The sequence below is a fragment of the Pelodiscus sinensis genome, chromosome Z, assembly GCF_052426305.1.
Source record: "Pelodiscus sinensis isolate ZL-2025 chromosome Z, ASM5242630v1, whole genome shotgun sequence".
NCBI lineage: Eukaryota > Metazoa > Chordata > Testudines > Trionychidae > Pelodiscus > Pelodiscus sinensis.
This window is the reverse complement of record NC_143085.1, coordinates 13,303,662-13,318,996: the sequence shown is the minus strand read 5'-3', so window position 1 is coordinate 13,318,996 and position 15,335 is coordinate 13,303,662. Positions and strand designations below refer to the sequence as shown.

General features: G+C 45.0%; 1 protein-coding gene across 1 annotated transcript; it reads right to left on the bottom strand.

Moving 5' to 3' along the window:
* Window positions 1-11,132: 11,132 nt before the first annotated feature.
* Window positions 11,133-12,532, bottom strand: LOC102459193 (testis-specific serine/threonine-protein kinase 2-like). The gene has a single exon (XM_006134794.4). The coding sequence runs from the start codon at window positions 12,530-12,532 to the stop codon at window positions 11,441-11,443; it is 1,092 nt and encodes a 363-aa protein (XP_006134856.1). The 3' UTR covers window positions 11,133-11,440.
* Window positions 12,533-15,335: the final 2,803 nt, after the last annotated feature.

Sequence of the window (15,335 nt, the reverse complement as noted above, 5' to 3'; positions counted from 1 at the left end):
TCCTGGCCCCCCACCCACTGGCAGTCTGCCCCCCTCCCCACCAAGCCAGGCAGCATCCCAGCCTTCCTGTGGCTCCCGTCCCCACTGCCAGCTCCTGCCCCCCTTCTCCAGGCCAGCCCCTCTCTCGCCAGGTCGCATCCCGGCCCCTCTGCGGTTCCAGGCAGGTCACCCCCCCCCTTCCTCCCTGCCTAAGGCCAAAAATTAAAAAAAAAAATTGTAAAGACAATCTTTCTAAAAGTGCACCAAAAGACTGAAAATAAAGTTTTCAGCTATCAATTTAGGAGAAAGATTGGGTGGCTAAGTCTGATTCAAGATAGTTACAAACTGTAAGCCATCCAATCTTTGTCCTAAATTGATAGCTGAAAACTTTATTTTCAGTCTTTTGATGCGCTTTTAGAAAGATTGTCTTTAAATTATTTTTGTATTCTGTTACTATTTACTTGATCATAGACCATTTGTTCATAAGCCAACCCACCCCCCCCATGTTAAAAAAAAATGTTAAAAATGTGATGGACCATTCATAAGCTGGCTCTGTATTGGCTGATTGCAAACTTCCAGTCTCAGTTCATCAGCATAAACCACTGGCATGTCGAGAGACTTTGTTTAACCTGGAGAATCTGCAAGGATGGAGTCTTTCAGCTCCCCTTGTCTGTGATTCACTGTTTCTAGCCAACAGAAACTGAGAAATGGCAGCCAGTCCATCACTCAGCCCAATCCGCTTCCCATAAGAGCCATTGGGTGGCAACAGCAAACAGCAGCCAATGGGAGTGGAGAGCTCTTTGCTTATAGACGGTGCAAGCAAATAAATCAAACACGGCAGTGTCTTACCCCTAGCAGGCTGGGAACTGATGTTTGCTGACCTCTTTTGTAAACACAGCTCAGGACTCACTTCTTTAAAAAAAAAAAAGAGCTAAACTTTTATTTTTATTTAAATTGTATCCACATTAAATTTGACCCGTCCACTTCAGAAAATTCTAGACCTTACCAGGCAGTCAGAGAAATACTATGAATGATAGCACTATGGCACTGGTGGCAGTTTGCTACTGGGTAATTTGATATCTACCATTGCAACACATTTGTTTAAACAACTTAATCAGAGCTGGGCAGCCGGTGAAATTTTTGGGTGTAAAAAGTACAAAAATAATAAAGCGCTGTAAAACTTAACAAAAAAAATCCATTTTCTCCAAATTTCAGTTGTGTTGATATACCCCGCAGACTTCTCTTGAGTATCCCTGAGGATACTCATACCACTGGTTGAGAAACACTGCTCTAGGTCACAACACAAACTCTTGCACCCCTACCCTAGGTCACAACCCAAACCCCTGCACTGTCTCCTGTACTCCAAACCCCTGTCCCAGATCATAATCCCCTCCTGACCTGGGTCACAATCCAAACCCATGCATGCCAGTCCAGTGCCCCAGGTCACAACTACCTCCTTCACCAACATTCCCTCCCAGATCCCACACAGTCTCCTGCATTTCAGTCCTTTACCCCTAAGCTCCCTTCTGCACACAACCTTCATCCCAGTCCCCATACCTTCTCCATTTATATCATGGAAGAGTGCAGTCCTTGACCACTTTCTAAATTCTTGGAGTGGCCCACCCATCACAAATTATTGCCTAGGCAATCTAAAAATACAATGTGCAGAATTGATGAAATCTTGAATAAAACTTAAATAGCCTATCATCACCCCGGACATGCCAATCTGCAGGGCTTCTTTGCAATAAACAATGAACGCTTATAATCTGACAGTGATAAAGCGGGTGACGTTCCTCTATAAAGTTCTTCAAAATCTATACATTATTTTCTAAGATTTTCATACTAGAGTTTAAAATGAACAACGGTGAAATCAAAAGGAAACGGTTTGCTCATGATGCAGCATTTAAACTTAACATTGATGAATATGCAAAAGCAAACAATAATTGTGCTGCTGCTGGTGAATTCTGTGTTCATGAGAGCAGGTAAGAGAATGAGGAAAAAATTAAAGCAACACGAAAAGACATTCCAAGAAGCAAGAAAAAATCTCCAACACTGTGCACTTCATTTCCTGGGCTGAAAAAAGATCTCAATGATTGGGTTGTTGAATGTTGACAAAACGGGAACCTTGTCACTAGAACCGGAATTCGTCTGCGTGCTTTCCAAATGTCAAAAGATGATCAAAACAAGTCAGAAAAACCATCGGTGTTTATTGCATCAGCGGGCTCGTGTACTCACTTCATGAACAACCATGGTCTCTGTCTTCAGCAATGAACAAAGATAGTGCAAAAACTGCCGAGAGACCTTGAAGAAAAAATTGAATCTTTCCAAAGGTATACTATAAAACATCGAAAGGAATGTGCATTTGAGCTGTCACAAACAAGAAATATGGATGAAGCACAGATGACATTTGATCTCCCAAAAAACAGAACAGTAATTGGTGGGGATGAAAAAACTGTTTTAATTAAAACCCTTGGCCATGAAAAAATCCATTTTACAGTGGTTTCATCATGTTTGGCCAATGGATAAAAGCCAGTGTTTCCTCTAACATTGTCTATCCTGGGGAAGGTTGAAATTTCTTATGTGCAACACCAATATTGAGGTAGTGTGTGGATGTGCACCACCAATACAAACAAAAACATATATAAAATTATATATTTTAAACAGTCCATATGTGTGGAAGAAAATATATTAAAACAAGGGGATAGTTAACAAGGAGCAATGCTTACGATATTTAATATGAAATCAAATAAAAAGAAAATTAACACTACCCTTGGAGTACATGTATCATCATCCTTTCTAACAACTCATGCTAGTAAATACACCAAATCATATATTATCCACACATAGCTCAGCTTTAAGATGCTAAAAAAATCAATGAGTTAACTAGAAATAGTATTTGCAAGGAAAGCATGACTAATACAATATTTACTGACATTGGAAAGAAGAGTAAAAGGCATTCATTAAGGCTTATACAGTTTCTCTGAGGAATGTTTAGGAACATTCTATAAAAACAGATAAAAGTTTCCCTGGTTTGAAACTTTCGCTTTGTGTGTGTCACCAACTCAAAGAGTAGAAACCCCAGAACAAATTAACACAAAGCTTCAGGGTTTATAGACAGATGCATGTTTCAAAGTGCTTGCAAATGAGGTTTCATCTTATAAAACTAGCATTACACCTAGTACTCACTACTTCTGACTCATAAAAGCCATAACTCTACCACATAGCAAAGATCTGGCCTTAATACAATACAATTTACCATGTGTTAATTAGTAACTCTGGATTTTAAAAAAAATCATTAAGTTAATAGTTTTAGATATTTGCAACTCTTCAAAAAATCTGTTAAAAGATTTTTTTTTTCTAATCTTAAACCACTAACACTTATATAAATGTTTAAACTGTAATCATGCAAATGTCCTGGCACGTGCGTGTGCACCCCTCCCCCTCCCATGCAGTCTGCTTTTCTCCCTCCTTCCAACCCTGACAGAGAAGACTGCAGCAAATGAGTCAGGAGACCCCAAACAAACTTCACTGTACATATGCTAGCACCCACCCCCTTTTCCCCACCTACCCTTGTGCAGTCTGCTCCTCACAGCCCTGCTAAGAGCTGGGATAAAATCCTGCTTCTCAAACTAGCAGGCACCAGCACAAATTATCCACACCTCCCCTCCCTCACCACAAGACACAGCACAAACAATTCTTCCTCCCCCCAATGCCAGCACCCATTCACCCCTTATTTTTCCCCATGTACCCCATTCAGTCAGTCCTTTCCCTTGCCCTTCCCAGTCCAGGAGGGTAGAAGAGACTGCTGGGTTTCTGTCTCTCTCTCCTCAGGAAGAGAGTAATCTCCAAACTCCCCTCTCCCTGTCTTCCCCAAGATTTATTGAAAACTGTCAGTGGGACTGAAAGTTATTCAGCCAACTCTTTTAGGACTCTTGGTATATGTTATCCAAGCTGGCCGATTTCAAAGTGTTTATCCATACCAGATGATGTTTAACATCCTCCTAATGGACTTGAAGCATTTCATTATCCTTGTGGGCCACAACCCCATCATTCTGCTTCTTTTCAAACCCGGGAATATTTGGTGACCAGTTCAGCCTTTTATGCATCATTACTAATAATTTTACCATTTCCACCTACTCTGGGGCGTCTGGTGGCTTAGGCGGGGGAAGGCTTTGTCTTCCCAAATGGCCAGTTTGACCCCACCCACAGTCTGCCCAAGAACACCTGCTGTAGGTATTCTGGGGGCAGAGTGTTGCTGCCCCCTAGTGCTTACTCTCCCCGTACTCCTGGCTAGGGAGGCTGGAACCATGTGACTGCCTCCCCCCCCCTCCCCATTGCTCCTGGAGCTGCACTGCATGCTGCGCCCCTCGCTTCTCTGCCCCTCCCCAGCACTCCATGGAGGTTGGTGGGGGGTGCTCAAAGTGCTGCCTCACTTTTCTGCCCCGCCTGGTACCCCAGGGAGCTCAGTGCACTGCCCCACCTCTTCCCCTCCCTTCCCTGTGCTATGGGTTCTGTACTGTATGCATGCTCCTCTCACTTCTTTGCCTCTCCTCTTCAAAATAGATTTCGAAATAACAGGCTCACTATTCCGACATCTCTGTCACCCTCATTCTATGAGGGTTAAAGGACACTTTGGAATAGCAGTTTATTTCAAAATTTGGTGCTGTGTAGACAACGCCGAATTTCAAAATAAGCTATTTTGAAATTGGATTGAAATAAGATACACAATTTGTGTAGCTCAGATTGTGTAGCTCTTATTTTGAGCTACAAGTGCCAGGTAGATGCACCCTTACAGATTCTCACTAGTACCGTCTTCTGAGCTTTGTTAGCTTTCAAGAGTCTCTTATTATGCGTTATCAAAAGCTTTGAACAGGTGATGGTGTCTTTAATGTAGACTGCCACCACACACTTCTGTTACCCACTCTACTCTTCCTCAGTAGTGTCTGACCAGTAATTTTAGCATTCCAATCATGGGAATGATCCAGACAAATTTCAAGAAAGGCGAATAGATTTTCTTTTTATCACTGAGAATTCCAATTCCTCTCGCATGGTACCCAGACCCATAGCATTATTATTTAAACAATTGGAAAAAAACCTTTTCTTCCCACATTCTTTGCCACATAAATTCAACTTGTTTGTGCCAAGCTGTGTTTGAGTTTGCACTACATTTGTCGTCTTAACTCCTCCCCATGTGTTGCTTAATGTCCTCCTGGTGGCTCCAACTCACCTCAAGATTAGCCATGTAAGGACATGTCTACACGAGGAATTTATTTTGCAATAATAGCTCCTTAAATAACTATTTCAAAATAGCGTGTCCACATGACAAGGCACCATCTGAATATTGCAGAATTATTTTGAAATAGCGTGTCCACACTGATTGGAGCCCTGCCCTCTTCTGCCTGAGGTCCCACCCCTGCCTCCTGAGGCCACATCCACTCGCAGCCCAGTCCTTCCAGGCCATGGGGAGAACTCTGGCTGCCGTGGTGACTGGGGAAAGACAGGCTGCCAAGCTGTGGCCCCATCCCTCTCCAGCAGCCAGGGGAAGCCAGGCTGCCACAGAGTGACCCAATGTCTCCCTGGTGGGCAGGGAAAGCCAGGCTACCGTGCAGCAGCGGCTAGGGAAAGCAGTGCTGCTGCGCAGCGGTGGGTGGGGAAAACCAGGCTGCCTTTCCTAGTGGCCAGGGCTAGGCTGCTGTGCCACAGCCCTAGCCTTCCCTGGTGGTGGCCCTAGCCTTAAGTGGTTGGTTGTGTAGGCAATCTTGGGAAGGCTCTGCCTTTCCATGCCTACATTACTGACTGTCCATGATGCTGGCACTTTTTTTTCCCAACTGCACCATCAGGATCAGGGATGTGGACATGCCCATCTGCATCCTAGGTGATGCAGCCTACCCCTTGCTCCCCTGGCTAATGAAACCCTACACAGACAGCCTGGACCCTACCAAGGAGCTTTTCAATGCCAGGCTCAGCAGGTGCCACTCCAGCAGGTGGAGTGTGCTTTCAGCTGCCTAGAAGGGAGACTCCAAAGTCTCCTCACCCATTGGACCTCAGTGATCAAAACATCCCTTATGTGGTGGTGGCCTGCTGTGTGTTCCATAACTTACGTGAGAGCAAGGGGAAGACTTTCCCGCCAGGGGGAGTGGTAGAGGCTGAACAACTAGCCAGGGCTTATGAGCAGCCAGACACCACTGCTATATGGACAACACGTCAGGGGCTGTGCTCATCAGGGAGGTCTTGAGGAAGAGTTTCAGCCAAAGCCACCAGTGAGACTCTCTCCTGGGCCTCCCCACAAGGGGCCTCTGCGTTGCCCCTGTGTGCCTTTCGTCCTCTACCCCTCCCTTCCAATCATCCCCCCTTCCCCTGAAAACCAAATAAAAAAGCCTTTTTTGTTTGAAAAAACAACTGTCATTTTTATTTGGGGGATGTACAACAGGGAAGGGACCGGAGAAAGAACCTGACATGGGGAAGAGAGTCGAGAGGGATTTGTATGGGGCTGGGACTGGTGCCTGCCTCAGGTACCTTCAGATACCCAGGAGGTCCCACTGCCATGTTTTTGGGGACCCCAATGTCTTCTGGGGGGGGGTAGGAGAAGCTAGGGGAGTGGGGAATTAGGGGGGTGAGGTGGGCAGGAAGTTGGGGGAGTGGGGCCAGGGAGATGGTTGGAGGCCTGTTCCATACACGTGGCCACGCCCTCCATGACTGAGCGTATGGCCTTGTGATGGCATGACAGCTGCTCCTACATGACCTTCCTCTGCTCCCAGTCAGCCTGGTGCTCCTCATCAAAGCTCTGGATGAGGGACTGCAAACATGCCATCTGCTCCTGCAGCAGGTCCTTGCAGGTTTTTTTCCGCCTGTGGAGCCTGTGCAGTTGTGCAGATGGCATGGGAGGTGGTGCACACACCATGGTTGCAATTGGTCCAGCTGTGAAGAAAAGCGACAAGGGCAGTCATCCCAGGAGACACTGTGCATGAAGCCCAGCCCTCATCTCTGAGTCGACACTGACGGTCTTGGTTCAGACTAAGGAGATGTGCTTCGAGCAAGGCCATCTGTTGCCTACATAGCATGCACTGTCCTGCAGGGGCACAGACATCCCAGGAGAGCCTCTCTTCACCCACATTCCAGGGACAAGCAGGCATGAGAAGATGCCGGGCAAGCCAGAAGCCTGCGGCCAGGAGGGAGGACAGGGTGGCTCAGCTTCCTTCAGTGTCCCCCACACACCAGGTCTGGCACTGGTGGCGTCCCTCAGAGAGAACTTCTATCCCATCCCACTGGCGGAGAGGAGAGGAGAGAATGTTGGGGGAGGTGTGTGTGAGCAGCAGAGGCTGCTTTCCAGAGAGAGTGCTACTGGGGTGGTCTTCTCTTCCTCCCCCTGGAAGCCATGAAGACTGTTGGAAAGAATTCATTTAGATATCTATAGGTTGTTGCTTGGAGCTGTAAACCTACATTTACAAAGTACACTCCCTAGAGCTAGAACCTACAATGACTGCTCAGGTTGCAATAGCTCAATCCCTAGTCAATAGAACTCTGAATCTTTCCTTCCATTTATGGATTACTGTTTGCCAAAGTAGCCCAAGAATGAGACTATGCAGTGGATGCTTGCCTAAAGTAACTTTCATTTCTTCTTGTCTTTACATACAGTGCCACTGTAGTGCCTCTGTGAAGATGCTTCTACACCCCCGAGTGACATATTTATAACAATATAGATCAGTAGCAAATGCCTGGTCTTACCTGTAATTGGACCTCTTGGAGGTGGATGCTGTAAATTCACACTCCAAACCCACCTTCATCTCTTCCTTTAAGTCCTCACAGAACTTGACTTTGTGGAGGAGGTGGAAAGACTTGAGGCATCAGAGGACTCCACCCACACCCCTCCTTTGTAGCTTCACCCTCCCAATATTCAGGAATGTAGAGCGGAGGGTCATATGAGAATTGCAGTAGCCACTACTATGAAAAGGTTGCTCTGTCTGGACGGGATCTGCCAGCACCTCCAAGGAGCATGAATGCACAGAGGCCACCTCAACTCCAGTTACAGGTAATTAATCTTCATTTCTTTACCAGCTGATCAATATGGGCTCCTGAGTTACTCCAGTAGTACACAGTTTAGATCCCTTAGGACAGTGACTAGCTGTCCTGGCAAGGGATCATCAGTAACTGTTCTGGTTTGTCTGTGTTCATTAACATGATTGTGTATCTAAACCTGTCTCTGCAGAGCCTCTGACGCAGGACCCTGGGATATGTGAAAGGGTGTAGGGAAGGGAGATGTATAAAGGGGCAGCGTTTGGAGCGTATAGACATTGGGCAGGTAGTGATCACAGTTTGTTGCAAAATGGAGCAGGCAAAGCCCCATGGTGGCTGCTGTGATGTCAGAGGACCTGAAATGGAGACTGGGAGTTATCAACTCACCGTGTGCCAGTAGTGACTCCATGAATGATGACTGCCAAGGGGCTATGAGTAGATGTAAACTGTGTTCCAGTGGAGATGTGAGGAGGGCCAGTGAAGACACAGGTCTGAAGCTGCTAACTGCAGGATAGACCAGATCAGAGCTACGATAGGCTGCCCCTGGAGGTGAAGGCATTTTGAGCTAGTGTCTTGTAATCAGGCAAACCATATTTCTGACTGCTCCTCTGTTATTGATTTGTGGAGTGGCCAGGGTGAGTACCTTCAGGTATCTGTGCCTTCGATGACCTGTCTGCAGAGTGGAAGCGATTTTGCTTGGCTTCTGCACGGGGATGTTGTACAAATGAATTAATGTCTGCACAAGCACGCAGGATGTAAAGCTCTATGTAAGCACTACATTATGTGGCAAACTCCAGCTATTCCCTGTGGGTCTTGCACTTCTGGCAGATAGTGTTAGCCTCAGAGGCTCGCTGTCACCCTCCACACGGCCTCTTTCTCTTTACTAGAGGTGGGTGCCACATCCCACTGATCTATGCTCATCACAGGCTAGTTCATATGATTGGGGTAAATCCCCTCTGGAGTCCTGATCTCTCTTCTGGAGGCAGAGGTTGAGGAGATGTGGGGAGGCTGGGGGGAGCCTGGGCCTGCCCACTACTCCAGTTCTGGCCTAGGGACCGTAAGACAGTGGCAACAGGCAGGGTTCCAGCCACTCGCAATCTGGCAGCTTTTCCCTGGGCCACTTCCCCAGACAATCCCTCCCAGTATATTTCAGTCCTCAGTTCACACCCATATAGCTCTTCTATACCACACTTCCTCCTTCCTTGCCTGGGGGAGCCCTTTAAAATGGCTTTAACTGAACCCAGGTGCCTGCCTGATTGTGCTGCAGTTAGGTTTAGGGCTTTCTTTTACTCAGGGAAAAGAAAACAGTTCACGCAAGCCCCAGCCATTATCTTTCCTCCATCAGTGTGTGGCAGCCAGCTAGTCTGGGTCTGTCACAATTAATATGTAGGCTGCAATCAGCTTGATTTCTTAGGAAGGCAAAGGAATGCAGGAAAGGATCTGATCATTAGTACAGGATGGGGGAGGGTTTGGGCACAGTGTGAGCTGCTTTTGTGAGAGGAAGAAGTTGCTAACATGAGGGATGATAGTATTTAAGAACCAAGGCTCAAAGCAGAATGCAGGTCCTGGCTAACCCTGCATAGTCCTCCGTAGTATGTCAAGAAATAGAAAAGATCCATCTAGGATCCACAGTGGCTGAAGAGAGAGCAGTAGTGGAACTATGTGCTAGAGCGTGGGGGCACATCACTGCCATCTCTAATGTGCCTTTTAGTTTTGCTACCTTGCCTTCCTCCTTGTCCCTCTCCTCATCACACTCTCTTTTGAAGGGCATGGAGGGAGTTTCACCTTTTTATGACAATGAAGGAGTGATCTAGAGCAATATGTTGTACAAGTTTCACCTGCATCAGAGATATCACTCTTGGTCTGCATCAGCTCTTTTAATATATGCTTGGGATTCTAGTGCGTATGTTTATAAAACCCAATACAGTACTTGGAAATCTTTAAAGGGGAAATAGCACTTAGACCATTTATCCTTGGTTCAGTGGGATAGAGAGTTAAATCCACAGCAAATTCCTCTGACTTCTTTTCGTTTGCCTTAATCAGGCCAAGCACTTCGATCCCCAGACATGGGAATAGGGTATTAATCCACTTTGCCAGGAAACAATTTGTGACATTTATTTAAAATAATTACATTAGTATGAGATGTGTGAGGCGAGACTTACTGCATTTTTACATGCAAGCTAACCAGGTCAATTTTATGGAACAAGCCTCACATGGGTACAGCTTTGCACAGAATTAAGAAACTTGGCAGAATAATTCCAATTAGGAGGCTGATGTTCAGGACCAAATTAATGTAGGACTTATGCAAAATAAATCAATAAAATCCCCTTGGCTGGTTCTATAGACGTGGTGTCTTCAAGAGCAACAGTCAGGGCTGTCAATAATACACAGAATGGGGGTAGGAAGACTGCAGCTGCTGTTTCTGATGTCCATATAGATCAGGCAACCTTTGATTCTTCATCCTAAAGGGAAATTCCCATGTAATTGTTTAAATTGAAGACTTTGGTCTTGTTTATTTCCTAAACTACACTGAATTTTTTAAATTAAGATTACAAACCACCAGAGGGGAGCCCCTGGGTACAGAAAGAGGTAGGAGGAAAGAGGCAAGCACAAGATGCTGTTTGAAAGCTTAGTAGGGAATGACTATTCAGATGGAACAAAATACAGGACTATGTAGCACTTTAATGACTATTCAGATGGAAGTTTCTTTGCAAATCCAGGCCTCTATCAGAACATGCAGGTGGTGTTTTACCTCCAACCAGCCCTCTGTGAACTGAACAACAGAATTGAGTTGATGGACACCATCAACAATGAAATCCAGCAGGGCTCATGTGGCTGTAACAGAGATACTCAAGTTGGTATCAAAGTATGTCTTTATACTCCTGCTTGCATAGGAATCATGTAAACACAGTAAAAGTGCCATTGCGTTTTGGTGGATCTAGGTCCTGTTTAGCCTTTATTCACCCATGTGGGCAGAACTGGCAGATGCAATTGCACATTTTCAAATGATTTAAGGAATTAGCATTGAGAACCAGCTCAAAGATATGACGAATGGCAGGAGACGTAGCTTTTTATGCTTCCCTGCTTCAGAGAACAGTGTCAGAGACTGGTTACAACTTGGTGAGTTCCCATGCATCAAAATGATAGATAGATCTCTAAACAGCTTCATAGTGACAGAAGATTTGTAGCAAAAGATTTGTACACTGTGGCAGTTTCTACACCCTTCTACAGCCAGTTATGATCAGAAGGAAAAAATACTCCTTTCTTTATACTTTTATTATGAATGTTGTGTCCTATTGGTGCATTGTTTAGCTATGTCTTTATCAATAAAGAATCTATAAAATTGTTTTTACTTCTTTCTGCTTTGGTTCCTTTGCATACTCTTCCCTTCATAGTCTTGTTAATTACTCCTTGTGGGGCTAGATAAAATACTACTCTTTGCTATCCTTTAATCATCACTATAGTTGATCCTTGTTCTTTGCATTTGATCTGCAAGATCATTAACTTCTGCTTGCTCTTCAGGAATGGCATCCTCTGCTTCCAGTACCACCTCCAATCTGGGCGCTGCTTTACATTCAGTTTTGAAATCTGGTCTCTCAGGCTTAGTTTCCCCGCTGGATTCAATTTCCGGTTTGCGCTCTGACTTCAGCTCTCTGAGTTTTTGAGAACACTCTCCTTCTTTTACAAATGCAGTTGCTGAAGAGACGCTGGGTTTTGGTGCCTGCATCCACCTGTGATAAAAAACTTCCTCTATGTGCAACCTCTGAGCCACGTCTGGCTGCAGCATGCGGTAAATAAGGTCTTTGCATTCAACTGTCAAGCTTTTAGACCTGGGAAAGTGCACTCTGTGTTCTTTCTGAAACTTTAGCATTTTGCTAATGTTTGAGTCATCATATGGCATCGAGCCACAGACCATTATGAACAGAATGACACCCAGACTCCAAATGTCATAAATCTTAGGTTCATAAGGAATACCCTGTAACACTTCAGGGGCTGCATATGCAGCAGAACCACAGAAGGTTTTACTGAGAATAAGCCTGTCATTTTCATCTCGAGTCAGTCGTCTGGAAAAGCCAAAGTCTGACAGTTTGATATTAAAATCTTTGTCTAGAAGGAGATTCTCACATTTCAAATCCCTGTGGACTAAATCCAAGTCGTGGCAGTACTTGATGGCAGAAGACAGCTGGTGAAACATCTTGTGAGCTATCTCCTCAGACATGGCTCCTCTGCTCTTGATGAACTCTAGTAAGTCTCCTTGTATGCCAAGCTCCATCACAATGTAGACTTTGCCATCAGAGGTCTCAAAAATCTCATAGGTCTTGACAATTGAGCGGTGATTCACTTTGGCCAAAATCTCTATTTCCCTGGGGAGAAATCTTTCCTGGAAGTCATGAGGTGCTTTTTTCTTGTTGATTATCTTCACAGCAACATTAAATTTTAGTCGATTGGAGTAGGCAGATTTCACTTTAGCATATGACCCTTCTCCCAGATTGATTCCCAGGACGTAGCCTCTCTTTTTAAGGACTGCAGCATCATCCATGGTGCCAGAGGCAAGGAGGGATTTCTAAATTGAAGTTGACTGTACATCACATACACTAACGGCCTGTTCTCAAACATTCCATGGTGGTCATCTGAGATAGGCTCTTTCTCTTTAGTTGGATGGTGTAGAACCTTTAGCATTATTTTATTTGTGATGTGGGTATATGATGTCATAAAGCAAAGCTGAATATCAGTGGTGACAGATTGTGTAAAATATAATATTTCACACACAACTATCTGGATAGGGAAGGGAGACAAGAAGGCCTTGAAGAGATTTTTAGCTGTATGGAGATACAGGAAAAGGTTGAATCCTTCTTAGTTTAAGGTGCAGAGGTAAGATTTGGATAAAGCCTAGATATAAGGGACAAAGGAAAGGAAAAAGTCTAAGAGGATTCTTAAGTTATGAGCTGGAGTGGGCAAGAGAAGAAAGGGGAAGATATTAATAGTGACAGAGAATGAAGGGAGAACAGGATACTTGTGAGGAAAAATAAAAAGTTCAGGACACATGATAGTGAGAGGAGATTGAGGATGAGATGTGGAATGGGATGAACCTTTTTTTGCGTAGAATGTGATCAACATTGCTAATAAAGATGAACAGTCCGAGCAAACTATTTCTAATGTTTAAAAAAGCCTTAAATCTCACCCACCCAGCTTCAGGCACCCACCAACTTTCAGCTACATGCTGCAAAGAAGTAAAAACAAGAACAAATCACAACTTGTTTCTTTGCAGGCTACTAGCAATGATTCCGCTAATCGTTTCCGACCATGCACAGAATACATTTTTATATGTATAGAGGCATGTGCAAATGGGCACCACCAACAGAAACACAAATCCTAGCTGTGGGCACTCTGCTAATCAACTGAGTGGCATTGGAGTCTTTCTTGGGCAGCTGCACAAGCCACAACTCTGTTTGGTTCTCTATTCTGGGGCCTAAAGTGCAGCCTCTCAGATGCTTAAGCCTCAGACTGTAAATTTGATGGAAACCAATTCAGCTGGAGAATGCTTTTTAACATTTGAAGGTTCCAGTTTTCACCATTTTTAAATAATCTATGGGCCTAATCCGGTGAGATACTGAGTATGTGCAAATGCTGTTGACTTCAGCAATTCTCTTCTTCTGCTCTGTGTTGAGGAGTTTCTGTAGGGTAATAACTGCATGTGGAGAGAGCGGGGAAGAAAAGGGTTAGTTTTGTGTGAGCAAGTCTCTTAGCAAGTGGACTCCTGCAAACACTGCCCATTAAAGCTGATGAGCTCTCCATCTATCCACTGTGTTATCCTTCTTCCTGCAGAAAACCAAGATGTTGGTTCCTGATCCCCATTCCCTCCCTGTGATTAGGTGCAGTCACAGAAAGCCCCTTGGAGCTACAGGTGCCAACTTTCAACTGGGCCGGAGGGTGCTCACTGTTCAACCCCTTGTTCTGCCTTAAGCGCTATCCCCTTCCACTCTTTCTCCCTAGGATCCTGCCACTTCCCACCCTCTCCACTGAGCCTGTCACACCTAGGCTTCCCCCCTCTAGTGTCTCCCACTAAGGGTATGTCTAGACTGCATCTCTCTGTTGGCAGGGGGATGCAGATTAGGCAGGTAGACATTGCAAATGAGGCAGGGATTTAAATATCCTGTGCCTAATTTGCATAAAAATGGCCTCCGTGTTTTGCTGACTCAGCACTTTATCTGCAAAAAGCGCCAGTCTAGAGGGGTATCTGTTGAGAAAGAAAGCTTTTTTCGACAGATCCTGTAAACCTCCATAAGGGATCTGTCAAAAAAACATTTTTATTCAAATTAGGCACAGCGTATTTAAATCCTTGCCTCATTTGCAATGTCGACCTGCCTAATCTGCATCCCTCTGCTGACAGAGATGCAGTCTAGACATACCCTGAGAGAGCTGATCCTGTGGGCAGGAGGAAAAGGATAAGGAGGTGCTGACGGGGAGTGGGAGGGCTGTTCTGAGAGTGGTGGTGGGGAGATGATCAGGGCTGGTGACATAGAACTGTTGCTCTCTGGCAATGTGCATTGGTAAATTCTGGCTCCTTCTCACGTTTAGGTTGGCCAGCCCTGCCCTAGGCTCTAGCGTGTGAGGAGAATATGGGAAGTTTCTTTCTCCTTCTCAGTTAGAGGCCAGAGTGCATCTCACTTGTGTGCAGTATCCAACTGATTTTTCTGTAGGTTAGCGGCTGCCCCCAACCCACCAACCCAAAAGGAGTTCCCCATCCCTAGCTTAAAAGAATGCCTCTCTCCCTGTGGCATATTGCCAATGCTGAGATCAGCAGAGAGAGTGAGCAGTCACCCTGTTATAAACAAGAGACAAGTGATAGCAGGATATTCTCTGACAGAGCCTTGCGGCTTCATAATTCGCTTGTCCCTTTGGTCTTAAATACCCCACATCTGCTGCCACTCAGGGCAGTTTGCAAAGGACATCTCTTTTTCACAGCATTTGAAAATGGGAGTGAAAGGTATTAGCAGGAAAAGGGGATTTGCACTGGGATTTAAGGGGGGCTATATTAAATTCCTGCACTTGTGATATATTTTACATTTTGTCAGTGGCATCTAGAATATATGGGCGAGCATCTTTTGTACCATTTCTAGAAACAGAACAAATAAGTACATAATACATTGGTTTACAGGTGTTATGGGTTCTTACCTAAATCGATCTACCAGTGCACATCAACCTTGATTTCTACCAGCTCTGAAAGGGCAGGTGAACTGTAATTCAATGGCAAAGGGAATGTGGCTTTTATAACTGGAGAATTTAACAGGAATGACTTTCAACACTAAATTGGGAGGGGGACTACTTTCCCCTTTAAAATA

What these genes read in the sequence shown, in the direction of transcription:
- LOC102459193 (XM_006134794.4), bottom strand. Translation starts at nt 12,532, where the DNA reads ATGGATGATGCTGCAGTCCTTAAAAAGAGAGGCTACGTCCTGGGAATC.